General features: G+C 38.7%; 1 protein-coding gene across 4 annotated transcripts; it reads right to left on the reverse strand.

The window, feature by feature from the left end:
• Positions 1-4318: 4318 nt before the first annotated feature.
• Positions 4319-27847, reverse strand: cpt1ab (carnitine palmitoyltransferase 1Ab (liver)). Of its 4 annotated transcripts, XM_031756488.2 has the most exons (20): positions 24802-24932; positions 21697-21861; positions 21120-21262; positions 19851-20022; positions 19258-19359; positions 18713-18850; positions 18519-18596; positions 16324-16431; positions 15603-15690; positions 10902-11097; positions 10016-10204; positions 9811-9916; positions 8116-8229; positions 7688-7852; positions 6990-7121; positions 6695-6847; positions 6422-6535; positions 6135-6227; positions 5897-6030; positions 4319-5483 (listed from the first exon to the last, which is right to left on the reverse strand). In XM_031756488.2, the coding sequence occupies exons 2-19, from the start codon at positions 21835-21837 to the stop codon at positions 5944-5946; spliced, it is 2319 nt and encodes a 772-aa protein (XP_031612348.1). In that variant the 5' UTR covers positions 21838-21861; positions 24802-24932; the 3' UTR covers positions 4319-5483; positions 5897-5943. The 4 variants fall into 4 exon arrangements, with proteins under 4 accessions (XP_031612348.1, XP_031612347.1, XP_031612349.1 ...); XM_031756487.2 differs by lacking the exon at positions 24802-24932 and adding an exon at positions 27713-27847 and having other exon boundaries at positions 4319-6030; XM_031756489.2 differs by lacking the exon at positions 15603-15690 and adding an exon at positions 15037-15121 and having other exon boundaries at positions 4319-6030.
• Between the last annotated feature and the right edge of the window lie 2 nt (positions 27848-27849).

Below are 27849 nucleotides of genomic sequence, written 5' to 3' on the forward strand. Positions count from 1 at the left end.
GATTTTATTTATTATTACTTCAGAATTTTTAGTTCAAATCCAATCCTGAAGTTTGCACATTTTTTTCTGTCTCCATGCTGGTTTGTGTTTGACTGTGCAGGCAGTGGCACCAATCAGGCACAGCATTATGACTACTAACAGGTGAAGATAATAACACTGATAATCTCTTCATCATGGCACCTGTTAATGCGTGGGATATATTAGGAAGCAAGTGAACAATTTGTCCTCAAAGAAGAAGCAGGAGGACTTGTCCAACTTGTGCTTCTGGGGTGTTCCTGGTCTGTAGTGATCAGTATCTATGAAAAGTGGTCCAAGGAAGCAACAGCAGTGAACTAGTGACAGGTAAGTGGACATGGAGCCCATACTGACCCCTGTCCACCGCCAAAAACACCTACAATATGAGAATCAACTGGACGCAAAGCAATGGAATAAGGGGGTGTGGCCTAACAAATCACATTTTGGAATGCTTTCGTAGGTTCATGTAGGAGTTGCATCACATGATCAGCCAGTTATGGGTGCATTGCATACCTGGGCAATACACGGCACCAGGATGCACTATGGAAACTGTGGCAGTGTGATACTCTTCTAGGAAACCTTGCGTCATGCCATCTATGTGGATGTTACTTTGACATGTTCCACCTACCTAAGCATCATTGCAGACTTTGATTACAACCGTTCATGGAAACGATATTGCGTTCTTCTTTCAGCAGGATAATGCACCCTGCCACAAAGCAAAAATGGTTCAAGAATGGTGTGAAGACCACAACAATGTCTTTGTGATCCAGATTTCCTATAGTTCAACCCAATGGCTGGACAAACAAGTCCAATCTATGGAGGCCCCAACTCGCAACTTACAGGGCTTAAAGGTGCAAGATACAAGATACCACGCACATCAGCTCCAAGGGTCTAGTGGACACCATGCCTCAATAGGTCAGGGCTGTTTGGGAGCAAAAGATAAAACAACATAATTTTAGGAAAGTGGTCAATAGATTTGTTTTTTTTGTTTGTTTGTTTTGTTTTTTTTACATGCCAGGGATACTGGGATATGCCTCAAAACCACAAATAAAAATAAACAGAATAATAATAATAATAAAATTAATTTTACAATAATAAATATGTAAAATTAACACTTTTCAATTTCAGAATTCAAATGTATTATTTTTAAAAAATGTCTTCCATGTCATCTTGCACATGCGTGATCTTATGCCCTGATATTAACCCTTTACCCTCTTTCTTCTCCTCATGCCAGCAGGTCTATGTCTATATCTGTGAGCAGATACTGACAAATAACATCTGCGCTAATTCCACGTAAACCTAATAAAAGTTATTTATAACCTTGGCGAGTATGCGGTGGAAGAGATTCTCAGGGGACTCACATTCAGCCCAGCCTCCGCTGAGCTCCGTTTCCTTACCTTCCTCTGTTGCTGCCACTTGGCTGAGCTCCACCTTGGGGCCCCAGTCCCGGCTCCTTTAGTGCAGTTAGACAGGTGCAGCTGAACGGAGACATTCAGAGTCCCTCCAAGCCGGCCACCGAACTCACCATCTCCGTTTACACCCGCACTTTAATCGCTCAGATTCATGTGGCACTTTTTAAAATCTGGGTGCAGTTCTCAGCCAGATAAAATTCACAAGACATATTAGTATGGCTCCATGGTTTGTGAGGTGATGAAGATACAGTGTTAGAGACTTGAGAAGACTCTCCTCCAAGGGACAGCAGAGGTTACAGAGTTAATTTCTTTTCTAAACCTTAAAGAAACTTTATATTAAAGTTCCTTATTTTCAGTTACTAGACAGTTGTTTCAAGAATTCAAGTTGTGTGTACAATAAATCAATTTTTTATATGTTCAATATTGATCCGTCATTCTAAACAGTGGATTTCCCACCATCAGTTCCAGTTTAATGCTAATTCACAGAACAATAGTACAGATCCCGCCAGAAATCCTGCGGTCAAAGACATCCACCCTTAAACTAACATTTAGCAGGAGGTCCAATTATTTATTTATTTTTTTTCCTTGGTCAGTGAATCAACATTTAACATTCAACCCAATTAGTTTGGGGCATAACCAAGCCTTATGTAAGTTGTTGAGCAGTGCAGGAAAAACAAATTGTCCTGCCAAAAACGCAAATCATGAATGACACGAATGATCTACATACGGTAGCAGCAATTAGAACAATGTTATTCTCTGCTGTTAACAACTGCCAGTGATTACCGCCAGACAAAATGGAATCATCTCTACCCCTGCATGCATGAATAGCTTATAAAACAGGATAGGCAACGCTGGCTCCCCTCTTTTCTTTGAGGGTGTTTTGGCGCAAGTGGCACATGGTGACAAGCAGAGGCCACAGATCTTTCTCAAAGTCTACTTTTAGAAACTGCAAGTCAAGGTTTTAGGTTTCAATGTCTGCTCCCGAGTGAATGGCTTTTCCATCTTGCCAATTAGGTGTACAATTTAAAAGCTTGTTGTGCGCAAGCCAGCGGTTAAAGCTTCATGGTTTTGTAATCGATTGAGCGAGGGTCTTGTATTTTCAGCAGAGAAGAAAGTCCTTTCATTTGTTAGAATACTAATCAGACATTCCTTTATGCACAGTCTGCACAGACTTTATGCTTTTAAAAAACACTTTTGAAAAAGACAAAGAAGTGGCTTTGAAAGCAAAATCTTTTTTTTCCTCATGAAAAAAAGTTTTCTTGGACGGGACAGCTGGGACAGTTTTCTTGGACTGAGGAACAAAGAGACTTTGGGAATGGAGTCGTGAAATATCAGTCCAGGCAGGTTGACATCAAGAGGAGTGTACCATAGAGGTGTGTGTGTGTTGGGGGGGTAATCACTTCCGGCCTGCCCCTCTTTGGAAATCTGTCACCATGCAATGCCTTTAAATGTCTTCAATTTAATTTAGGTTAATTGTTGAATGCACCCTGAACAGCCTTAGTGGAGGGACTTATTAATACACTCAGACGGAACTGACTCCTGGGTGCCATCCACTTGAGCTCAACCACCTGTCCAGATGGCAGGCTAATGCCATCACCCAGCTTCCTTTTTATTAAGTAAACACTGAGCTAAGGAAGGAAAGATCTCATTTTCACACCAGACCAGTTTCAAGAGGTTTACAAATTGTCAGAACTAAGAAAAGCTGATGAACATAGCTATGACCTTTAGATGCAGATGGGGACGAGACGGTTGCAGTTAAAGTAAAATGCAAACAAGGGATAAACAATCATCATGGTGCAAAGTACATGACCTCTGGGCTTAGGGGGGGATTTTGAAATAGGTTACAAAAATATCACTTTAGGAACACATACATTTTTATGACTTTATTTATCCATGGTCGCTGAAGGATAAAACACACTAACTTTTGGAAATCCCTGATTGTCATAACTATTTTTAATTGGTATTAGTAGTAGTAGCTTTGATGCACTGCTCTTTCTGTGACCAGTTTCCTCGTTCCTCAGCCAGCAACTTCCAGGAACTGACCTCGCCAACCAGCTGAGGAATACACATTTTTCCTGCACTACTAGTGGTGTATGATGTCCAGTATAGGAGACAAGTAAGTAAAACCTTTATGAATGTGTACAGGGTTTACCTCAAAGCACTGCTATGTTTTAGTGCTGTCTAATGGGAGAATGAAAACATTAGAGCTGTTACATACCCAGCCAGTAATAATAGTAAATATTGATACACTGTATCAAATATGCTCAAAATTTTAATATAGAAATTTAAAAATATAGAATATAGAAAGTATTTTTCCCACCTGAGTGGAAAAAAAAATACTTGCTAAAAAATTGGCCTACATTTGAATGTGCTTTTCAATTCGATTTACTGTGATCATACTGTATCATGCAGTAAAGGTTCATTAGATAATATGCGTTGTGTCACATTAAGCCTCTAGATTCATTAGTTTCACTAATAAGTAGTACTGGAACAGGTATACCGAATAAAGTGACCCGTGACTGTATGTAGTTGAGTTATTTATAAAGTAAATTACACGCAACTTCAGAGAGCCACCAACAATAGTGCTCACACTACAAAAAGACTACACACTGAAATAAAAGCTAAACTAAAATGAGCAAATCTACTCCAGAAACTCCTTAAAACTAAATTATACTGAGGAATAAATACACAAAGAATATTTTGCCTTTGCAAATTAGGCAGATTAGTCTTTATTTTACTTGATTCTAAAAACTGATGATGATTTATGTCTTCAGACATAAATCGAACAATTCCAATGACTGTTTCGCAGCCTCCAAAGTGGCTTTTCTGTGGTGAGTAAAATGTTTTTGGAGAGATATGTATTAAGCGTAAGCAAAAAGGGACGCCTCAGAGGTGATGCAGCCATCTGACATTCACTTTATTGTTCAAACATAGTTTGGTATATCAGCTGCTTGTCTTTTAACAATTCTTTAAATTAAAGGCAAACATATACAGCTTCATCTTCAAAAACATGCAGCAGTGTAAACATGAGGTCTAGATAAAACTACAAGTCTGGGATAACAAAACTGTCATGACAAAAGAAAAGGAAGAATTTTGTCCATGTTTTTTCTTAAACCAGCAAAACTTTAACTTAAGGGTCATCGTTTGTGACGATCCGCTGTCAAATAACCAAGATGTGTGAAAATACGGAAACTAAAACCTGAAAAAATAAATATGATGGACTGACAACATATACATTATTTAAAAAATGCATTCCCATACATGACTATAAACTTGCATTTCTTAAAAAATAGCTGAAGAGAAGAAATGATATCCAACTTTACTGAAGAGACCAAAAACCGACCATGTGATTTTCTAGGTTTGAACGATAGGGTCAGAGATGGAGTGCGCAACAGAGCGAAAGTACAGTTAACTGGCGATTTCCCCCCCTCAACCCCTCACAAAAGAAGTAAAGTCACTGTTGGCCTTACGCTGTCAGATTCAATCCAGACACACACCTCCCTGTCTTGCGAACCATCACTTCAACAGCAAACTTCACGCTATGCTACCTACCGTCTCACTGGAATCACATTGGCATTGTACTGCATTTCAACGTCTAGTGTTGCACATTTACATGTCAGCAAAAGCACTCGTTTTCAGTGTTGTAGCCAGCACCCTAGGATACTAGGCCAAGTTAGCAAAACCTGAGTATGAAAACAACGAACAAGAAAAAATCATGTGCCTTTGTCGCCACTTAATAAGAGTCATAGAAGCCAAACCTGAACAAAAACACTGGCTGTGCACTTGGAATAAGAAAAGACAGTAGCAATGTGTTGATATTCAACATTACAGTGATGTAAGGCTCGCTACTCTGATTCAAACTGAATGTTTATAACTTTTGCAATCACAGATGCCTTATTTTACTCCTGTCGGTGTGAAATTACTGGTGCTAAACATTCAGAATATTCCTCTCTTTAAACCGGGCATTGTGAAATAATGGATAGCACACACAGCATGCAAATTTAATGAAATTCAACATCAAGTTTGCTGCTTTGGTCAGTGCTTCAGGAGCTGCAACTGCAAGACATTAAAGAAACTTAAGGACAAAGCTAACACATAGGATGGGAACAGAAATAAAGATATTGCACCATCATGCAACTTAAAATGCAATTCAAGTATTTGATGATGCCACTGAACAAGCGTTTAGCTGAAATATGTTAATGCAGATTTGATCTCAGACTCCCTTTCTGCCCTTTTTACATTAGTGGGTCAGTAAGGCACCGGTACGTAGTCTTGTGAAAAAAAACAAAACCAACTTTGATCTGTTCATTACCTGTACCCAACACCACTATGCCTAAATATACAGCTTACATAAGTGCCTCACAAACGTATTAACGATAATGCTTCCAAAAGACTTTCAATCATTCTTATTTTTGTAACATTAATTAACATAAATATAACCTCTAAACCGACAAGTGATTCTGTACAACCTTTTTTTTGAATATATGTTTCTCATAGTCTTCCACCAGCAAAGCCATCACTTGGCAGCTTTGTTGTTGAGCTCAAAGAGACCCAGAATGTCCAGCATGGCCTGTCTGATGTTGGTCCCAAAACGGTGTGAGTCCTAGAAAAAAACAAAAGAAGAAAGAAATGCAAGAAGATTTCAGTAAGCTTTTTCATTTAAAACGGCCATTGAAGAATCAAAAAATGGAAAATTAGTGAACTTACAGTTTCTGGGCTTGAGTGTTTGCTGGAGATGTGGAAGTTGATGTGGTTCTCACCAAGAATGATGTAGGAGACGCCATAACCATCATCAGCCACCTTGTGGGCAAAGAAAGCGAGAGAGTAGACGCTGAGCTTATCCCATACACAGTAATACATTTTTATTGCTTTAATATTTCCACTTTTTTTTCCAAATTTAAGGCAGATGGATTATACAACCTTATGTGTTTTGTTGCAGGAAAACTAACAAAAACAGCTGTTAAAGACACTGTGAAAGCTGATGGACAACTTACTGGACCAAAACCACCTCCAGAGGACACGTATTCTGGGTGTCTGACCAGATCAAACAGCTCAACCTGCTGCAGAGGAGTCTGGCTGGTGGACAGCTTCCATGGCTCAGACAGGACCTAAATGTAAAGATTTATGAAATTCACAGATTAAGACACTTTATTTAATTGGTTGTCCGCTCGTAACTCTTTTCTATGCATGAAAAAAGTTTATAAGAGCAATTATGGGCATTATTCGAGTACCTGTAACGCACAAAACTTGTGAAAACAAGCTCATACCTCCTTCAGGAAGGGTGAATCCTCTCCGAGGTATTTGGAAACCACATAGAGGCAGAAAAGGTGGCGATCGATGCCCTGTCCTGTCATTGCCAAACGGTACAAGTTTTGGTGTTTTTCTGCTGCCAGCTTGAGCAACCTGAGACGCTCTTCTCTCTGTAGAAAGAAATACGAAAGGAATAAAAGTGAAATATGACAAAGAGTTTAATAACACGATAGCAATAATAAAGTGAAAAAACAATAAGTAAAAAAAAATTGGTAACACATAAATTAAAGGTGGGGTGTCGCCAGGACTTACTGTCTCATCTCCGACCATGGCACGAACAAAGGCACAAGTCTCTATGGTGCAGGAGCGCACAGTTTCTGTTCGACCTTCCCTGAACATACGAGTCATGGAGGCTTCATAAGTCAGGCAAAACTTCCCTTTGTCCTGTTGAGAGAGTACATTAGAATCAAAAAGAGAAAACACCGTAGATTGTTTTGTAAATTTTTAATGTGTTAACAGTAGAAATGATTACAAATGCCTACGGCTTTTAGGAGCTTTATGCATCATTATTATTATTATTAGCTATTAATTATAATGGTGTGACCAACATACCACAACTAACCTGCAACACCAACGTTCATTAGCATAAGGTGATTGATAAACAAATAAAAGGTATAAAGGAACACTAATTCAGTAAAATGTAATATGTTGTGTGTCATATTATTAATTAAAGTGCAAAAAGAATAATTAAAAATGAAAACCTTTAATTCACTATTAAATCCACTAAACACTGGTTGACTGCCTACAAATCTATGCTGGCCAGCTAGTTGTGACTGCCCTCTGCTGGAACTTAATTTAATTGCATGTGGCTGGAAACCACTGGCTTCTGAGAAGTTACATCTACACTTTTAAATATGAGATTGATTTTATAATATTTTCTGTAATATAAAAACATTATTTCAGATAAGGAAATAAACAGGAAGACAAAATGGTGGGATGCGGGAATTTACTCTGTAATGGGCCAGCTGCAGGGCAATCTGGATGAAGGCATCGGGACTGGTGCGGCACTTCTTAATCAGCCCCTTTCCAAAGTCAGTGAAGGGGATAATGTGACAGTCAACATCGTCCGCCAGAGCTCTGGCTACTGTCAAAGAACTCTCGATGGCCTCCTGGCACTAGAGGAATAAGGGGGACATAAATGTATGTTTTACTGAGAAAAAAATATATATTTACGATGCATTTTATGAAGAAAAGTCAAGATTATGAAATTATTAGATTAATTAGAGAAGCTATTTAAATCCAAAAAATAACATCCAAAAAACAAACATCTATATAGTTAATTAAATTCCAACTCTGGTGTACTTAGCTTATGCTACCACAAGAGGGAATCCAAGTTCTGTTAATATAAAATTATGGTGCAAAGTAAAAGATTTTCTACCTCAGCAGGGATGGTCCACTGCAGCCTTTGAGGGCCGGGCAGGTTAGGATGAGGCTTCCCAACGCAGTGACCATCCTCAGTGTATCCCAGCTTGGGATCCATGGAAAGTACATGCTGCAAGAGAGTCAAAACTTTAACTCATCTCACTTAAAGTTTCTGCTGTTTTGCTTGGAGTTTCTTCTTGCAATTTTGCTTCTGTACATCACCACGTACACCGATTTTAAATTAAACAATCCTTTTTAACACTTGGATAAAAAAAATCAGTAAATAATTAAATGAGTCAGTCACTTAAGATGCTGTGTTAGGCATTTACTGCAGCAGTAACCTTCAGATGCTGCTTGCTTGCTTAAAAGCACGCTCTATTAAGTTGAGATCTACGGCCTGTAATACAAAGCAGCACTACAAAGGTGGTTCACTTCTTGCAGGGTATATTGCCATGGTAACTTATGCTGTGAACTGTTCCAGACCAGCAGGTATGAAATCACCACCTACTGACCAATTTTCTTCAGAAAATAGCGTCACCATTCCTAGAAGTCCCTTGGACAGTGCGGGGAGTGTAGGAGGGTCTAAAGTGTTTCAGTAGCATCTAAAGTCTGTTTCCCTGATGAGCATCAGCAATGAATTCAGACGCAACTTTGTTGGCAACAGTTTCGCAATTATTTCTTTTTCTAAGGACATATCAAATTTGCATGTAGACTAAGCCTTTGTTTGAAATTTGTTTTCATATTCAAACTTTACTGCCAAACATCACTGCAGTCTGCAGCGACTCCATCATCTGGAAGCACTTATTCTTTTATTTACAGCATGCTTTAAGTGTGATATAGATTCTCTGCTGGGGTTATACATTTTATATATGCAGCTTGTTAAACCTTAATTAAACCACTGAACAAAGCACAAACTGTGCGTCACAGGAATGTCCATGCATTAATCTGTTGATTTAGAAAATGTTCTTCTGCTTTATTCTAATCTGCTGCTAGGTCTCTTTTACACTACTGGAATTGCAGCTATTAGAAAACAGCTATTTGTAGTAAGTTTGTAGATGACACTCATAGGGATCATTTTCTGTAGAAGAATAATCATATGATGACTCTTAGATTGGTTAGATGCTGCCAACAGCACCACAAGCTGATAACCAGCTTCATGTGACCGCTTATCCTGATTGCCAAGGCTTAGGGTAAGTGAATCCAGATAACGGAAAGGTATCCTGGGCATGCTGAATTCGGCAGTCAGGTAACCCTGTTCCACTGGCTGCCATACATACCCATGTCCATGCCCATGTCTCAAACATATCTGACAGATAAAACAGTATACAGGTCATAAACTGTTTCTCTCTTTCTCCATACTTCCCATTCTTCCCATCATTCTGGTACAAGTTAAGCATGAAGGCATCTTTAGATGGTAGACTTTGACAATAACACGCCTACCTCCTGACTTGGCTGTACTGGTTGTCTTTAGTAGTCGTCCAGGTGTTTTGGTGTTGCTGACCAGTAAATTACTCATTTACTAACACATGAATGCATCATTCTGTTGGTTTTGTTACTTCTAAAGTTTTTGCTCTGGTTTTTTTGATCTGTGGTGGTGTAGAGTTAAAATTACAAAACTAGTGCCTAAATATTTACAGCCTTAACTATATAATATTTCTCGTGATATTACGAGATACCGTATTTACTTTTTTCCACAAAACCAGTGACTTACCTCCCACAGATGGCCAACAATCGGAGCATCAGCCCAGGAATGCTCTGCATTCAGTCCCATCGTACCATTCTTGTAAACTATCATATTAAGGGACTTATCAAACCACCTGAAGGATTACAAAATATTATTAGGTTAAATTTGCAAACAGGTTAATGCCACAAACCTACTGAAAATTGGCCATAAAATCTATAAAGTTTATGTCCACCTGTCGTAGCATTTTCCATGGAGCAGGGACTTGGCATAAATGTCCAGAGACTTCACTGGGTTTTTTGCATCGTAACGCTGCTCTGTGTCATCGAGGGTCAAGAAGAAGGCTGCCTTTTCTACGGCATCCAGAGACTGCTTGTTCTTTCCACGGCTGAAGAACGACTCACGGGCCTTTGCCCACGGTGTTCTAACAAATTAAAAACACAAAATATGTTCAAAAAGTACAGCATAGACATAACTGCGTGAGTGTAAAATATGTTCTTTTAATCTTTCTAACACAAAGCATATAGAAGCTGGAGCTAAGTGACATTTTTGCTACTTTACAGTAGTTTTAGAAAGATTTCTTTACGTATGTTACACAAACAGGTGTACATTTTTCTTCCTCAGTATGGGAAAACAGTGAGCCGTCAATACCACACCCTTTACTACTCCCTAAAAACTTTTTTTTATTTAGCTTTTAGAACATGTTTGTGATATTGCTTTTAATTTAATTAATTACAGTTGCACTTCAAACAAAAAAAAAAAAAAAGAAGAGTGCATGGTTAGTCTTGTTGCCATGCTTTAAATATGATACATGCCCAGGGCCCATATTATTAGCCTATTTTAACATGACTTTAATGTCTCTTTGATGTCAGGTTTATTTTCTTTATTCCAAATACCATTTTTTTTATTAATTTAGTCACATTTTTAATTTCTCAAATATATTTTTCTAAATATGCAATAACATTTAAGTTCTATACCAAACTCACTGATTCAGCCTATGACCACTGTAAATTTCCACGCATAGCCTACATTTCTGTACTTCCTGTCATGCTACAGATTAAAAAGTAAAATTGTGTGGCCTCATCAATCCTGGCTCCAGCTTATTCTGCAATGAAACTCACCTATCCCCTGCAGTAAGTGCTGCTAGTCTCTCCTCTCCTGGCAAGGGCTCCGACTTGTCTGCCAAGATCCGCTCCATCTGCTGCTCGATCTCCCGTGGCAACAGCAGCCGCCCATCATAAAACATCCACACCTTGAAGTAACGTCCCTTATGGTACACAACTATGTGTTTGCTCTCGTTCACATGCTGAAGGGTGTCTATTGGAGAAAGAACAATGACAGGAAGAGAAAAAACAGGAAAACAAGAAAGACAGTTGAAGAAAATCTGTGGTTGTGGGGGAGGAGGGTATATTTATATTTGTACATGCGTTGTGGATTTTTTCTTTTTAAATAAAAGGACTTGCATACCACATATCATGTGAGTGACTTGTGTTTCTAATCAGAAACACGTGTTTTTTTAATGCCAAGATCTTTATGAAAAAGGAGAAATAATTATACAAATATAAAATATCAAATGGATGTTGCATTATTTTATTTCTGGTAGCAATACAGAAGTTGGTAAACAGTAATTTGCCCCAGAAGTAAAAAGATGTGATATACAGTTTTCTTTTAAAGAAAAACATAATTCATTTACACAATTCAAAAACTAAGGCGGGTTGAAATGAGGAGTGCAGCAAGTGGGATGAAAAAGGGAAGGACTGGGAACAAGAATGTAGTTGGGAACACAATGCTTGTTTGAGCAACAATGTGAACAAATGAGGGAAGCCAGTTTCAAAGCTTTATTTGCATACTCTCATTGCTACTGTGTTATTTTACTACAAATTTGGAGCTTGAGCACTCAAACAAGCATTGCACTTGGTACCGGTAGGATAAAGGGAAACAAATACTTACACCAAGAACAAGCCAAATAATAATATTTAGCCTACTGTGCTTTCTTATAGTAAGGACCTCCATCAGTATGAGTATTCTGGGCCCAGTATACCACAGGGCTGAATTGGAAAGCCATTCTAGTCACCGCAGCAACTCAGATCTTTCCGCTTACAAAGACACTTAATACAGCCTTATTTTATTAAATTTATTTTTAAAAGCACACTACATTTGTCTATTTTTTAAATGCCTTCAATCTAAAAAGTTAGCGTTAAATACCTTCTGTTGGGTCCCATATGCCTGCTAAACGACACAATTTATTATTATTGTACATTTAAATTATGTCACAGCTCGAGGTCTTGGCCTCGAGTCTTTCAGGTTTGAGTTTTTAAACTTAACTGCTCATCATCTTGATTAGAGGATTTTTACCTCTTCTAAGAAGCTTATGTTTTCGTAGTTGCGTGCACGTCATTGTGCCTGTAAACACGGCAGCTGAAAAAGTTTGGAATGAATTCTGATAAACCTTTGTAAGGATGCCGAGTGGGGTCATGTTAACAATCCAATAACATTTGGATTATATTCATTGAGGTCTTTAACGTCAACTTAACTACTTATTGGTCAAAAATTGCCAAAAAGCCTTAAAATTTAGAAACTATGATTCTTACAGGCGTGGTTTATATTGTTAACATATTGAAAAACCTATAGGGTTTAAATATCACATTATACAGTGGCTTGCAAAAGTTTTAAAAACTTTTTCCTGGCATTGGTTTTGTCTACAGCCACAAACATGAATCAATTTATTGGAATTCCAGGTCCAATACAAAGTGGTGCACACGTGAGAATTACATGATTCCAAACATTTTTACAAATAAATAACTGCAAAGAAGAGTGTGCGTAATTATTCAGCCCCTGAGTCAATACTTTGTAGAACCACCTTTTGCTGCAAAGTCTTTTAGGGTCTGTCTCTACCAGCTTTGCACATCTACAGACTGAAATTCTTGCCCATTCTTCTTTGCAAAACAGCTCCAGCTCAGTCAGATTAGATGGACAGCGTTTGTGAACAGCAGTTTTCAGATCTTGCCACAGTCATGAGCCATTCTAACACATGGATTGTTTTGTTTTAAACCATTCCATTGCTGCCCTGGCTTTATGTTTAGGGTGGTTGTCCTGCTGGAAGGTGAACCTCCGCCGCCCAGTCTCAAACAGACTCCAAGAGGTTTTCTTCAAGATTGCCCTGTATTTGGCTCCATCCATCTTCCCATCAACTCTGACCAGCTTTGAAGAGAAGCACCCCAGAGCATGATGCTGCCACCACCATATTTGACAGTGGGGATGGTGTGTTCAGAGTGATGTGCAGTGTTAGTTTTCCACCACACATAGCGTTTTGCATTTTGGCCAAAAGTTCCATTTGGTCTCATCTGACCAAAGCACCTTCTTCCACATGTTTGCTGTGTCCCCACATGGCTTGTGGCAAACTATGTAAACGGGACTTCTTATGGTTTTCTGTTAACAATGGCTTTCTTCTTGCCACTCTTCCATAAAGCCAACTTTGGCAGTGCTTTTGCAGTGCACACGACTAATAGTTGTCCTATGGACAGATTCCCCACCTGAGCTGTAGATCTCTGCAGCTCGTTGAAAAACCGGCCTTGTCTTGGTAGGTTTACAGTTGTGCCATACTCCTTCCATTTCTGGATGATGGCTTGAACAGTTTATGTTCAAGGCTTAGGAAATCTTTTGTAGCCTAAGCCTGCTTTTAAATTTCTCAATAACTTTATCCCTGACCTGTTGGTGTCTAAATCAATTGAGACAAGATCCGCTGTCCATCTAATCTGACTGAGCTGGAGCTGTTTTGCAAAGAAAGAATGGGCAAGGATTTCAGTCTATAGATGTGCAAAGCTGGTAGAAACATACCCTAAAAGACTGGCAGTTGATTGCAGCAAAAGGTGGTTCTACAAAGTATTGACTCAGAGGGCTGTTTATATTTGGAATCATGTATGATTTTCATTCCATCGTGTACACCATTGAAAACCTGTGACAAAATGGAAAAAGTTCATATCAAATATTTGCAAGCCACTGTAGTTTACAACCAAATATGTCAAATTTGGCCTTTGATCTCACGTTTATATTTCACATCTGTCTTTCAATCAATTTGACCCTAAAACGTGACATATTTTTAAAGTATTGCCATGAAAACGAGAATGACCTACCCCAGTTAGCTGGAAATTTACTGTAGTATAATGTTATATAATAACTCAAGGTATTGATTTTTTTATTGACAAATCAATTACTGTCAAGTATTACCTGCTCTTACATAATGTTTGTGTAATCAAAGTAAACACATAATGATTTTTTCTGCTTTACTTCAATGAATTTCTTAAAGTATGTTTAAAAAGAGCAAAAAACAAAATGAATATAAATTACACAAAGTATAATACTTTTCCCTCAAAAGGAAATACTCCCCAGAGAGTGAGCTGCCTTGGCAAAGGTTTGCTGTCTCTAATAATTTTATGTATTACAGAAATTCAATTTACAAGGCCAGAACAATGTAATCTAATCCTTTTTCTATAAGGTTTCCAATTAAGTCATTTTAAAAACAGGTAAAGTCATTTCCTTTAAAACAAATAAATACGTCCCATGGTTAGCCCACTGTTTTTGACAGCATTGTTTTAGTTAATTGTGGTTTGTTTTATTAATGTACAGCTCTATTTGGGTCCTGACAAAACTTTTTCAATCTTTTTCTAACTGCACTGTCATGAATTTTAACATGTGAACTAAGAGTAGAGTCTGAGACCATTGCACGGTCTTATCTTGGGGTTAATTTGCTGAGACCCTTTCTTGGGAAGACTGTGAGACTGTGTTAACACACACCAGAATATTCCAGACAAGCAAGCAGAAAAAACAACAGGTTCTACCTTTATAGAGGTGCTCACACTTGTTAATGATCAATTAATCACATTTGATTAACTGCACCTGTCTACTACTAACCCTTTTAATTCCTATGGCAGCAGTAATAGTGTACTTAATTTTTTCCAGGATTGTGAAAACATTATTCTTATAATTCTTTTGTAAACTGTGTATTATAGTAAATACATATTCTGCATATTTTATTTGCATGAAAAATATATTTATTTTATTTATTTATCTAAGACTGTTTGTCTTGTAAAACCTTAAACTATATTTCAGTGAGATGCAAATTAGTCCTTGAATGTGCACACAGCAGCACACGTGCATTATCAATTCATGGAGGTCAGACTTCTAACTCAAACTGATGGACAAATGTCCTGAGGAAAAGGACAGTTGGAGTAGAGGAGGCACTGCTAAAAACTCTACCTGTTTCTACACCTGGGACACGAGTCGTGTTGAACATACGCTCGTATTGGGCTGAGCACATGGGAATAGTGTGTAGGAGCATGAGCTGAAAAGCAAAAGGGGAGAGTCAAACACAAAGAGATGACAAACTAATTTACTAAAATCCCAGAGAGAGCAGCAGCAGACACACACCTACATGACCAGGAGACTGGATGAAGTGCAGTGGGATTGATGAGGATTGGTTTGATAAGCAATCTTAAGGAGCAGAGGGGATCTCAGAAGACTTCCAGGGAAAGAGGCATGAGCAGAGTCCAGAAACCAGTGGCTTACTATCTCAAATCCACCAGCAAAGCCCTGATGCACAGTATTTTTTAAGAGAAATTTGAAAGCTTTGAGAATATTGTGACATAATGTATCACCTAAACAAATTTGAACATTTGTATGTATTAAAGCCAATAACGGCACAGGGCTGTGCTGATGAGAATGAGTATAGTAATCAGGGTTTCCAAAGGCTGTTGCCACGAACATGACCAGGGTCACAGGGTAGAGGGGGGAGAGGGCACGACGGAGACGTGCCCTCCTCTTACCTGTCTCCACACCGGGGATGCGGGAGGTGTTAAACATTCTCTCCCACTGAGCTGAACACAGAGGAACCTTGTTCGCCAGCAAGTATATCTAACGCAGCGTCCGGCACAAAACAGTAAAACAGAGACAATCGAGTGTGAGTCTGTAACAGAGCTAGCTCATGCAATGGTTTTTGCATAAATGCATACAGTTGGATTTGGCGAAAGGTAAGTGGGCATTTTCACAACATATTTTGCTACTGTGCAAATGTAAGAATTTGCACTTGGGCATCATGCAGCTTGGTGAAGGCAAGGGGCTGAAGGAGATGCAGGAAATAAATGGCACTGGGGTGGGTTAGTTTATTTACTAAGCTTTTAGAAAATGCCTGTGATATTGCATTGTTGGTAATTACAACTGCACTTCAAACAAACAAGCAAAAAGCACAGTGCATGGTTAGTTATGGTAAGCTGAGGGTGATAGAGTATAAATATAATAATTCGTGAGACTGTGGATAACAAACTTACATCAAAGCACACAAGAAATGGCCGTTAAAAGATAAGCAGCTTTTCATTGTAAACTTAAAAGACAAACACACTGAGATAATACCTATTAATCAGTAAAGCATGAGTTAAATATTTACATGGAGCCAGTGTGAATGAATAGGAAATTTATATTACAACTATGTACGCTTCACATGGTTCAACAAATCATTAAATGAGTCAAACACAGGAGCTCTATACTCACAGGTTTGATCTGAGCTCTGTCCAGTTTTCTCCTGTACAGCATGATAGAATGAATGGCATTACCTGCCCTGGCAGCCTGGATGGAGGTGGGGAACACGTACAGGAAATCCTGGAGAAACAGAGATGATCAGTAATAATTTCTCACATCTTCCTCCAGCTTGTGAGGCAACAGAAACGTAATAACTACCATTTAAGCTGCACATTTAACCTGTGGAGTAAAAAAGTCAGATTGTTGCTTTGTTTTAACTGAATCTTTGCTGAGTATATAGTTGGTAAACACAAATGTGTGACCAGTTTTGAAGGTGAACTCAATGTGGAGTTAGGTGTGTACCATGGTGCAATGAATCCTGTGGTAAATTCTTGGCATTGTTATTGTTGACATCTTATAACTAATTTAGTTCCACCGATAGATAACATTAAGCAAGAGACAAACTTGTTGCCAACGTCTTATCTAAACCTGTGCACTTGTACTTTTGATAGCTGATTAATTTATTGAGTAATATGTTGTTCTAAATATTACAACGATACCATAAACATTTGCAGCTCTGTTTTGTTTTAACCTGTTGTAGCACCGTTAGTCTTTCAAATATGTAAGACTAAAGACTGGTGGCTGATCTGGGAACAGGGACAGTATAGAAACTCCTTCCTTCTTGCTCTCTTACTCACAAAGGCTCTCCACAAGAGAATAATCTACACATCTGACAATTTTTTTCGCTAGATGCCTTTCCTTTCCAACCCTCTCAGCAATTTGCGCTTCGACTTGTCTCAAACCATAGACTTTTCGAAATGTTAGCCGAATGTGTTATCCACTAAACTATACATCTGACAGCACGTGTGGTTTTAATTTTTGGACACACTGGAGTTGTGACAGTGCATTAGTTGAGAGGTATGTCAGATGATGAGAAAATGTTCATACTGCATTGTCTTAAAAAAGAAAATCCAAAGAAAATGATCTTAGGTGTGATCTGGATCTTACAACTCAGTCTGCAAATTGATTTTTGCACTTGAAGTCTGCAGCTAGTTTAAATTAAACCTCAGATAATGTGTTGTTTTTACAACAGGTAGAAATTAGAATTGACACAAATGTGACCTGGTCATTGATTCATTGTAGTTATTTTGGTCAAAGACAATTTGCATAGAGTATAAAGAGGGTTCATAAGCAAGAGCATGGATCCATTTTTGTTCCGGTTTTAGTGACAGATTTACGATTAACAACTGCACACAACTGAGACATTTGCAGTGACCTGACTTTCTCACTGATACGGACAAAAAAGGGAGGTTTAGATTTACGCAGACACTGCAGTGACCAGTCATTCTGGAGAGTTCACTGGGTTGATGATCACAAATCTAACACAGATCTCGGCCAGTCAACCCATCCACAAAGTACAGACACTGTAATTAGGTGATTGGCTGCCAGGACTCTGAAGACTTGACGTCTTTAACTCCAAGACTACAAGACTTCAGCTGTAAGTTGCCCTGAGAAATTATAATAAAGTATATTATTACTCATGGACACATGAGGGTTAATGTTGCAGAATGCATATCATAAGGGTACATAGAAAAATTTGAAGGTATTAAACACTAAGCTATAAATTAGAGTATGTCTGTAGCACAGAAATACTCTCATTCAAAAGCTAAATATGAATTCAAATCAAAGTTAAAGGAAGACAGTTGAGTTAAATTGTTAGTTCACACGTAGAAACAAACTGAAAGTGTTTGTTACATTCATTCAAACTCATAAACTCAGCTTTTTGTTATTTGTGCTGTTCTTATCCAGTATATATATATAGTAGCAATAAATAAATTAGTCTCAAATGTTGAGTTTTGTTTTGCAGATAGTGCTGTGAAGCTGCTCGAGTGTTTGTGTTAATTATCTCACAATGTTGTAAAAGAAAAAAAAAAGTATGTCACAAGATAACTGCTGATTACTGTGCAACTCTAGTGACAAAAACTTCAAGATCACACACAAAGAGTTAAAAGACTAAAAGGCTTTGTATGTAATTTACAACCATCCACACTTTTGGGGGTCAAAGTGGTGATAAACGGGTCACGTTAAAATGAAAACTGCTCAAATTGGAGCTTTTGGTGTCAGAAAAAAAAAAAAAAAACACACACAACATGCCTTCAAACATTCAGACCATCGTGAGGAAACTACCTCACTATTACCAAACAGACACAGAGGTGGAGTTGTCTTACCATGGCATAATAGTTACTGTTCACCATGATAGGTCCACGGCCTCTCAGGTAAATATACTCTTCCCACCAGTCACTGACCTGTGACAGGCAGAGAGAAGGGGGGGGACAAACAGAAGTTTTCAATGCATTGCTTTTCAGGGTAAGACTGACCTAAGAATCATGACAGTGTGAAAAATCAGAGAAGAGGAACTCACATAGTTGGACGCCCACCAGGACTTAAGCTTAAGGTACCACTGCAGCCTGGGACCCAGATTCTTCTCAAAGTCTTGAGTCAGGCCTTTCATTCGTTCAAACTGCTGATCATCCATCAGTGGGCGCACTGACTCCAAGTACTGAAAACACCAGAAAAATCAAGGAAGAAAGAGTGAAGCAAAGAGTATCTGACTTTTAACAAGGAGCACAAAGGGCAGGAAAAAATATGCAGCACACAGTGTCTTTCAGACAGACAATCACAGGCAAGAAGGACGTCAATTTTCAGTCACTGTCTTGTACCACAGAGTCAAAAGACTAAAAGAAAGCTGGCCTGATGGAATGTGTAAATGAATTTAAATCAGTATCTTTAAGGCTTTTTGTTTATATGCAGTTCTAGTTTATTGCATGTTTTTTTTTTTATCTTAACTGGTTTCCTCAATGAAAACCTAGAAGTTTTTTGCTCTTCAAAATGCAACTTTGGTGCCAGTCCAAAGCTTAGGACCTTTATCAGCATTATCATAAATAAAAACACCAGATAAGAAATTACCCTTTCGCAGGTGTCCTTGATAGAAGGAACAGGTAGTCGTGGCAGGGAGTTCTGGAAACTGTACAGCATTGGTTTTCGGCCAGAGAACACCTTCACCAGAACCTGGACAAGCAGAGCAGATAAGGCAGTTTGAAGTGATGTTTTTGTTTCACCTGGAAACCAGCAAGGTACGAGGCAAAGTCCAAAGACATAACCAGCAGTAAATAACAAAAGGACACAGGTAGCACTTTGAGAATGGCATCCACAAGAATTGCACTGTATCTCTACCTGGACCTAACTGACATAGCAAGTGACTAATTTTTGAACCATAATAAGATTATAATTTAGCAATAACGATCTGCTGTATAGAATTCATCTTATAAGTAAAACAAGCACACACGATTATAATAATGTTTAAAATATAGTATAAAACCTCAGCCCTGTTTAATGTGGAACATTTAATTCAGCATATGACCAGTGAACACACTCACAAGTGCTTAATAACACTGTTGCAAAAAAAGCATTGTGTATTTAAGGAAATAAGGTCTATCTCTACGACATTCCACCAATTAGCTCCTCTTCAGTGACTGGAACAATGGAACACATTGTCTCACCATCCAAATGCGACTCGACCAGGACAAGGAGCCATGACGTTCTTGCATCCATCCATGCCATGACAGCAAGGACTTGAGGACAGTTCTCATAATCATTATTATGGTAACCCACAGGCTTGTGCCCACTAGAATTCCTCCGACTATCCGCTGGCTGTCTGTGGACATATATCGGCTGTGGACAGAGAACGAAACAGGAGGGAAGACAATATAATGTTAACATTTAACTGCAGAGTGGACACAAATTATGGTTTTGCTTAATGGGGCTTTACAAATCTCAGCATGTTTTTGTAAGTTAGTAATCTGACTGAAGGAATAAGTAAAGTGCTATGATGTTCAAAGTCATTACATAAACAATTAATTATCAACCTTGGCCAAATGAGCAATCTATGACTGCTCTACACTACAACAGCATAGTGAAAACATGGGTCAATTACTGTCACACAGCTACTTCCCGACTTGGCAAAGTCCAAAGTCAGCAAAGACAGACTGAATCATGACTGATAAATGATGTATGTTATTTACTCTGATAGGAGGACTAAAACATTTTGATGAATTTACTGTCAGCAGTAAAGTCCTAAACCGCTGTTACGTAGTGTAGCCAAGGTTAAAGAGGACAGATTTGATCATGCAGTATATCTTTCTGTATTTGTGACTTAAAGGTTTCAAACATTTTAACACCAACAGGTTGTACTTATTACTACAACAAAAAAGAAGTTTCCAATACTCTTAATTTTTCAGACATTCTTCAACAAACTAAAAAAACCACCATCAAAAAACAGCCGACTTGACTTCATAGCACTGTTGATAAGAAAAATATTAAAGGCTTTGCGTGTTCAAGACGTGTTTGCACAGTATTACTAAACATGATCAACATTGTTGGCAAATAATAAAATCAGTTGTGGCAGGTAGCTGGAAGAAAATGTGACTAGTTTACAGACTAATTTAACACACAGACCTGCATGAAGCATGCACATTATTGCAAATGTTGTAACATCTTTAAGTATGAGTCAAACACACTCCATTGCCAACACATCTGGCAAGATATCTGCTTCTAGCCAAACAACACCTGGCTAATTCCCACTGCATTTGTTTAGCTGCTTTCTCACTTATCACTGTGCCATTATGTAAACAAATGTCCATGGTAGTTAGGGTTACACTTAGAAACATCTACTTTAGAAAACACTAATAAAAGTTTTTTTTTTTTAATAGGAAAAAAAATGTACAAAAAGTCACATCATAGCAGGATGTCACCTCGTGGGATCAGCTTACCTGATGGGTATATGTTGACCCAGCTTGGTAAACAGCCCCAAAGATGGATCCAGCTGTTTAAATTTATTGTAAGCCATGTAGGACCCAACCACTATGGAGAACCCAGCTGGGCTGCCCGGGTACACACCAGTCATTATCCCATTCTGTGGAAATGTAAGTCAAATTGGGGATTAAAGGGATCATATAGGGCCAAGGAGAGAAAATTAAATTACTTCATAACATGTTATCATGAGTCATGAGGATACATGTGACAAATCATTAATTACAGACATGAAACAAAAGAGGAATGTGCGAAAATGCTAGCAGGTCTTTGGGTTTGAGTCATTCACTATGGCGGTGTGTAAACAGATAACTAGGCCAAAGGCTAGGACACAAAGAACATGCAGGAAGGTTAGTGTCACAGCTGACTGTTTGTGTGAGAGTGTATGACCTTCTAGTGTGAGCAACCAACAAACAACAAAGCATTACTTGGGATCTTGTAATGTTAAACAGAAAAGAGCTGTAATGTTGTGTGCATAGCCATTACTATATATAAAACCTCTGAACTTTACTCTCCGGTTAGTTTAATGCCTCCCACCTTGAAGCGAACAAATCTTTTCTTCCAGGAGTGGATGCCAGAAAGGTAGACCTGGCGAAGAGCCTCATGGGACAGGTGTAGATCAATGCCTTCAGGGGTGACTGTGAACTGAAAGGCCACCGCCTGGTGGGCTTCTGCCATGGTAGCTACTGATGTATAGGGTCACTGAGGACAGTAAGAGCAAATAGTAGCATTAGCAAAGTGAAACTCTGAATAAAGTTTATGCCAAACATTAAAGATTTAAGGAGCACGTCAATCAACACCTGATCTAAATCTTCATTCTTGTTCCTATACAATCTCTTCTTCACAAAGCTTTACACAGATATTAACTTCAAGATTGGTCACACACTACAAGGTTCAACACAGCATACTGATCTCTAGATAAGGCTGTGAATGATTGGTGTAAGGCAAATATCAGAACTATCCCTCATCTTTTATCAGTGTCTTGAAAGCAATTGTCCAACACTGCCGATTATCTACCATTTTTAGATGTAATCTATTTATCTGGATGGAATCAGCCACAGGGTTAAAAGGGTTGCTTTTGATTTTTTAAAACAGCTGAATGCAGTTTCACTGACACCTGCAAAGTCACTCACACAATCTAGGTTCAAAGGCAAAACTAGTGCTAGTTTTAAATGTGGAGCAGTCATGCACACAAGCACAAAGCAATCCATCTGTCATATGAAGAAGCACCGACACAAATATTTCTAGAATAGAAATTGTGACTAAAGCACAAATCTTTTTTAATTATTATTTTTTTTTTTGCATTCGAAAGGCTTCACAATGGGCACAGCTTGGTAAGGATCATAAAAAATTGTGTATCCCATTTAGCAACCATTGTGATTGAATTAGCATCCTTCACAAAATGAAAATTAAGTGTATGTTTTTAACTAAACAGGCTCCTGCAAAGTGACACCAGAGGCCACACACAGGTAAGTGACCCTTACAAATGTCTGAACTGGTTATACGGGTAATCCAACATAACTGATGTTTGGCATGAGGTCTGTCTTGTTTTAAAACCGTCAAGCCTAGTCAAAATATGGCTGCATAAATAAATAAAGTGAATCTTTTCAGTTACCATAATTATCTGCCCCACCCATTAGTTTTGGAAAAAATTGAAACTAACTTGTCTCAGTAAAAAGCAACACTGGGAAGTAACCTTGATCAAAGCAATGTCTGGTCTATTGTATTTGAACAAGTGGGTCTTCCAGCTTACCTACTATCAAAGACTCCATTGGTCTTTGTAGTTTGTATATTTATGAGGCAACCAAGAAAACAATTAATATGATGATGTTTTTTATGAACAAATGAGAACCAGTAGCTAGCTCTGCGGATATATTTTTATCTAGATTTAACTGTTTCTTGCTACAAACAGAAAGCAATTGAATTAAAAATGCTCTATTGGGTTAGAGGAAACATGAATGAACTGGACAAGTTGTGCACAAATTCTGTTATATTTTAAACATACTTTATGAGACTTCCTCAAATAATTCTTCTAATACACAGATCCTCTGCTTTGTCATAAATTTACCATGGAATAAACCTCCAAATGACTGGCATGATTCAGGTTTTACAGATTCAGAACTAAATTAATGAAGCCCTTATTTCCAAAGAGATGTCTCTCTGCAAAGATCATCTTCTTTTATAGGATTGCTATCTTTTTTCCTTTTCTTTTCTTTTTTACAGGGTCCACTTTTATTTCATTCAATGAGAGCACTCTGAAAGCAGGACACGTCGTTTCTTCCACTCCTCTGAAGGAACAGCATCCACAGAGCAGCGTTTCAGCAGCCAGTCCCCTCCCCCCAGCTACTTTCCAACATCACATGACCCACCCTGTGCTGCAGAAACTAGGGGAAAGGTCGCAGCACAGCGCCGCTTAGATACCGCGTTAAACTGGCAACACAGTACTCACGAATTGTCCTGTGCAACCTAGCACAGTCAAATGTGGTAACAAAGGAGCCACTGAAAACACAGCCTTTCCTGTGGATGTCGTATAACCGGCGATAAACATTTAGGTCTTTGCAACCATTGCAACTAGCCCCTTGTCTTTATGCAGTTACTGTACTACTGTCTGCATTATCATTATGGCTGAAAACACCACACTCACCCCATAAAACCAACCGTCATTACCGAACACTTACAGGCTCATAATCTAAGTCCACATATGCCGGTTACATGTGTAAAATTATATCAAATATCCTCCCACGTGGTCTAAGTGAAATGAGGTCACCAGTGTGTAACCTGGACATAAACACACTGTTATTTATTTATAATCCAAAAATAATTAACCCTCTCGGTCCTATAAATTGTATTTTATTGTAGTTTATGAATGTAAACACGCTCCTACAACAAGGACACCACAAGCCAGCTTTTGCTGACCTTCAGAGGTAGGTGACATTTACACCCACACCCTTCACTAAATGTGTCTTCTGGTGCAATCAAATAATTTGCTCTCTAAGGTTCACGTCCGCGTTACTTTATAACAGAGTTACATGCGTTTTATAATGCGATAGCCAATAAAAGGCCTTTATTTGGACTTTTGCCGACATAAATGTTGGGAACAACAACACAGGAATCACCAGGGGAGTCTAACATCAGAAGCAATACCAAACACAAAGAAAGAAAGAAAAGTCATGACAGGTGAAATGTTTATATTCATACAGATATGCAGTAGTGGCCTCTTTGACATGCATTCCCATAACCTGCTGTTAAAACAGCTATTAGTGCAATGGACCGTTTCAGTGGTTTAGGCAGGATGCTTACATCGAACTTGATCTCAGGTTTCTGTAGGCCATACTGCTACACAGAAAACCTACAGCTGTGTGAGTGGGTAAGGAAAATGGCCTGAACGCCATGCAAACACCTCACAGCTCCACACACTACGCCGACAAGGAACTGCAACAAATTGACAGTAACAGATTTCAGTTGTCTAGCCTGTAATATTTCCCCCCCTAGCGCACGTAGCTCTGTGTTTTCCCCAACAAATTCCAAAGGAGCACAGAAGAGAGACGGAGAAAGAAGACAGTGTCATGAGAGGCCGCTACGCACTAAGAAAAAGAAAATACGCACAAAGCCTTGTTGTCAGTGTGGAACAGCAAAACTTACAGTTGTGAGGAGGATGTGACTCTGGCTGGCTGTCGGCGGGGACTGCTAACGCTTAACACTCCTTATGAATGAGACCGCAGACTTGTATACACGGACTGCCCATTTTGCTACGTCACATATCTCAATTTTCGGCGGCCTCCACATATAGAGGTGGTTAAAACAGCGCCCCCCTGAGGACTCCCGCTCTACAGAAACTATGACAGCGGGTAACCTGTGCAAAGACATGACGCTGGAGATGGGATCAGTGACACGCTGACAATGAAACAGGTGATGGGTTGTTGACACCATGGGGTTGTCTGTGAAGGTTCTCAGTCCAGGTCAACAAGGAGTTTGCAAAGAAAAGACTTCTTTGGGTTGTTCTCATCCGAGAAAGTGTAGTGTATGGGGTTGAATATAATGTCATGGTGCAATCCTGTTAGAGCTGATAAGGCTGTTTAATGATTATTACAGTATGAGAGGTGTACAACTGAATTTTATGGTAAAGTTATAAATGATCTTTATATAAAATTGTCAACTTGGAATGTCTGTTGTGGAAGAGCTCTGATTTCAGCTTTTGAATGAGTGATTGGGGGTGCAGAATATGGAATTTGCCCTTGATAGTGAGGTGGGCAGAGTTCTTCATTGTTGATCTTTGGGGGGGAAAATTAGAAAGCTGGTCATTTTCTGATCATCCTCAAAATGCAAATTTCCCCTGGTCATGTGAGCCACTTTTTTTTTAAACGTGTCAGCAAATCAAACTCCATTCTTCCATGAAATTTGTAGGTCAAAGAGGCTCTTTCCTCAATATCTCTCATGTAACAATGTTATTCCATTCACTGCTGCACATTGGGAACGTCACTTGTATCTACAAGTTAATTGTTTGTTCTTGGCAAGTTTCAATGCCCCAAACTGATATCCAATACATGGAATGAGGAGATAATGTTGGGGAAAGTGTATGTCTGATAGAAATAAACTGCGTTTTTTCAGTTCTCAGTGTACTGATAGCTGATAGTGAATATATGTTAACCCACCCACTGTTTGTATAGGTGACAAGGTGGATGGGTTGTTTTGTTGGATAAAGCATTGGCAGTAGTTAGGGCACTGTCTTAAATAGAGTAAATACTGTTGTTCCTGGTAGAAAAGCCATGTCCAACACAGGTTTGAATGTAGCCTCTGCTGCTGAGCCATTTATTCAAACTAAAATATAAAGAGATGTGCATCAGCAGGTAACAGCAGGTGTTTCTTGATGCTCTGCCACCCATCTTGTTGGATCAACCCATTTAGAGTTGAAATTTTGATGTCACAGTGAAAAATGTCAAACGTCCTTTGTTTTTCTTCTACTCAATTCCAGGGAAATTTTAGTGCATGCTCGTATTTGCTGTGGGCAGTGAGTGCAGCAAAGTTGATGGCAGAAAGGTAAAGCTGGTGTCCTATATATTTGACCCGCACATAGTTAAAAAAGGAAAAATGAAAGAACACCAAGACAAGACTACCAAAAAGCTGCCCCATGTTAATGGGATTATAATCTGTTTTTGTTTCTGTGTTGCATCTTTAATTTTTAATTTGTTAGTGTGTTTAGAATTATTTTCCAGTTGAAAGAACTACTTTTGCTTTAACCTCAACTGCATCAGTGTCTGCTTACTGACCAGCCCTGAAGGAAATGACGCAACTGCAATCTATAATGTTTCTGCCATTGTGTCTCACAGTTGGTGAAAGGTTTTCTGTCTGAAAGAAATATGTGTTCTTACTGCTGCCAAACAGTGCCATCTCTGACACTTTGTCCAGAGCTCACTATTGCTGAAGTTCTGCTCTGATGTTCCATCAACAAAGGCTTTTTTTGGTATGCTTCTAATACACGTCAAATGATGTAATCTTGGACTTAACCAGCTGCAAAAGTTATTAAGAACCTTTTTTGGGATTCTCTTGGAAACTTCTTTTTACATTTTGCATTTGGGCATCCTGGAATTATTTATTTGTTCTTTCAGATAGCTTAGAAATAAACATTTAAGCATTAAATATAAAAATTCCTCCCTTGAATCATAGATATCCAAAACATTTTTGAGAGGCCATATTGAAGCCTTCTTTGACCACAGAGTTAAATAATTACATTTCCACCTATTACTTTTCTTGTTTATTCTTTAAAAAAAAAAAAATCTGGAAGTACCTGTCGAAGTATCCTTCAGTATTGGCATTGGATCCATCGAAGTGTGAGTGTTAAATAAAATTGCTTAGTTATTGATAAAAACACTGTATGCACAGGGGTGTTAGACTTGAAGTAGAAACCGCTTTGCATGTTCAAATTAAATAGAAAGGCACTATACAAGTGCCAGTCCATTTACTATATACTTTAATATTGAGTTGCAAGGCACAAGGAAAAAAGGAACACCACCGAGAAGATTCATGGATGAAGTCAAGAAGGGTTGGTGTGACAGAAGAGGATATGGACCGGGTGAGATGGAGACTGATGCTGCTTTTTATCACCATAGCAGCAATCCCAAAAAGGTGTATCAGCCGAAGGAGGAAAAAAACATAATCGCTGATCACTGAGCATTTCTTAGAAGATCAAATGTCTGCTTGTCTAAATATGTAAAAACCCAAACCTTATTTATGGGATGCAGCTCAGTATCACCTGCATAGCTACTGTTTATCCAACAGAGGGCGCAATATGACTTTTTTTGGACAGAGTTTGTCACATTAATTTTCCTAGATCTTTTTAAGTCAAAAACTAAGAAACTCTCTAAGAACACCAATGCGTCAAGATGCATTATTGTTATAGACTTCCTTAGCACTTCCATCATTCATCTCTGACAACTCAGTATGCAAGCTGGGGAGATTTCCGCTCTGAACGCGCAGGACATGAACGCAATATGAGGGAAACGACGCAACAGCTCCCTTATTGACATTTTGTATACACTTAAAATCGACAGCCTACCGTGTATTCGCCTTTACGTTCCTCCGTGCAACTCAAACACGAAAAACACGTCCAAACTTTCGATTCACAGCCGTAAGGATCCCTCGTGCGCGTGCGTCATACGCTGTCACTGGTGTGCCGCCTGCCAGACAGCTGCA

The sequence above is a fragment of the Oreochromis aureus genome, linkage group 7 (assembly GCF_013358895.1).
Source record: "Oreochromis aureus strain Israel breed Guangdong linkage group 7, ZZ_aureus, whole genome shotgun sequence".
Taxonomy (NCBI): Eukaryota; Metazoa; Chordata; class Actinopteri; order Cichliformes; family Cichlidae; genus Oreochromis; species Oreochromis aureus.

Excerpts from the sequence above, each read along its gene's own strand:
- cpt1ab (XM_031756487.2), bottom strand. The coding sequence starts at position 21,837 with ATGGCAGAAGCCCACCAGGCGGTGGCCTTTCAGTTCACAGTCACCCCT. Across the intron at positions 7,853-8,115 it reads AGTGGACCATCCCTGCTGAG|TGCCAGGAGGCCATCGAGAG; the intron begins GTAGAAAATCTT and ends TTATTCCTCTAG. Across the intron at positions 6,536-6,694 it reads ATTCACCCTTCCTGAAGGAG|GTCCTGTCTGAGCCATGGAA; the intron begins GTATGAGCTTGT and ends CTTTACATTTAG.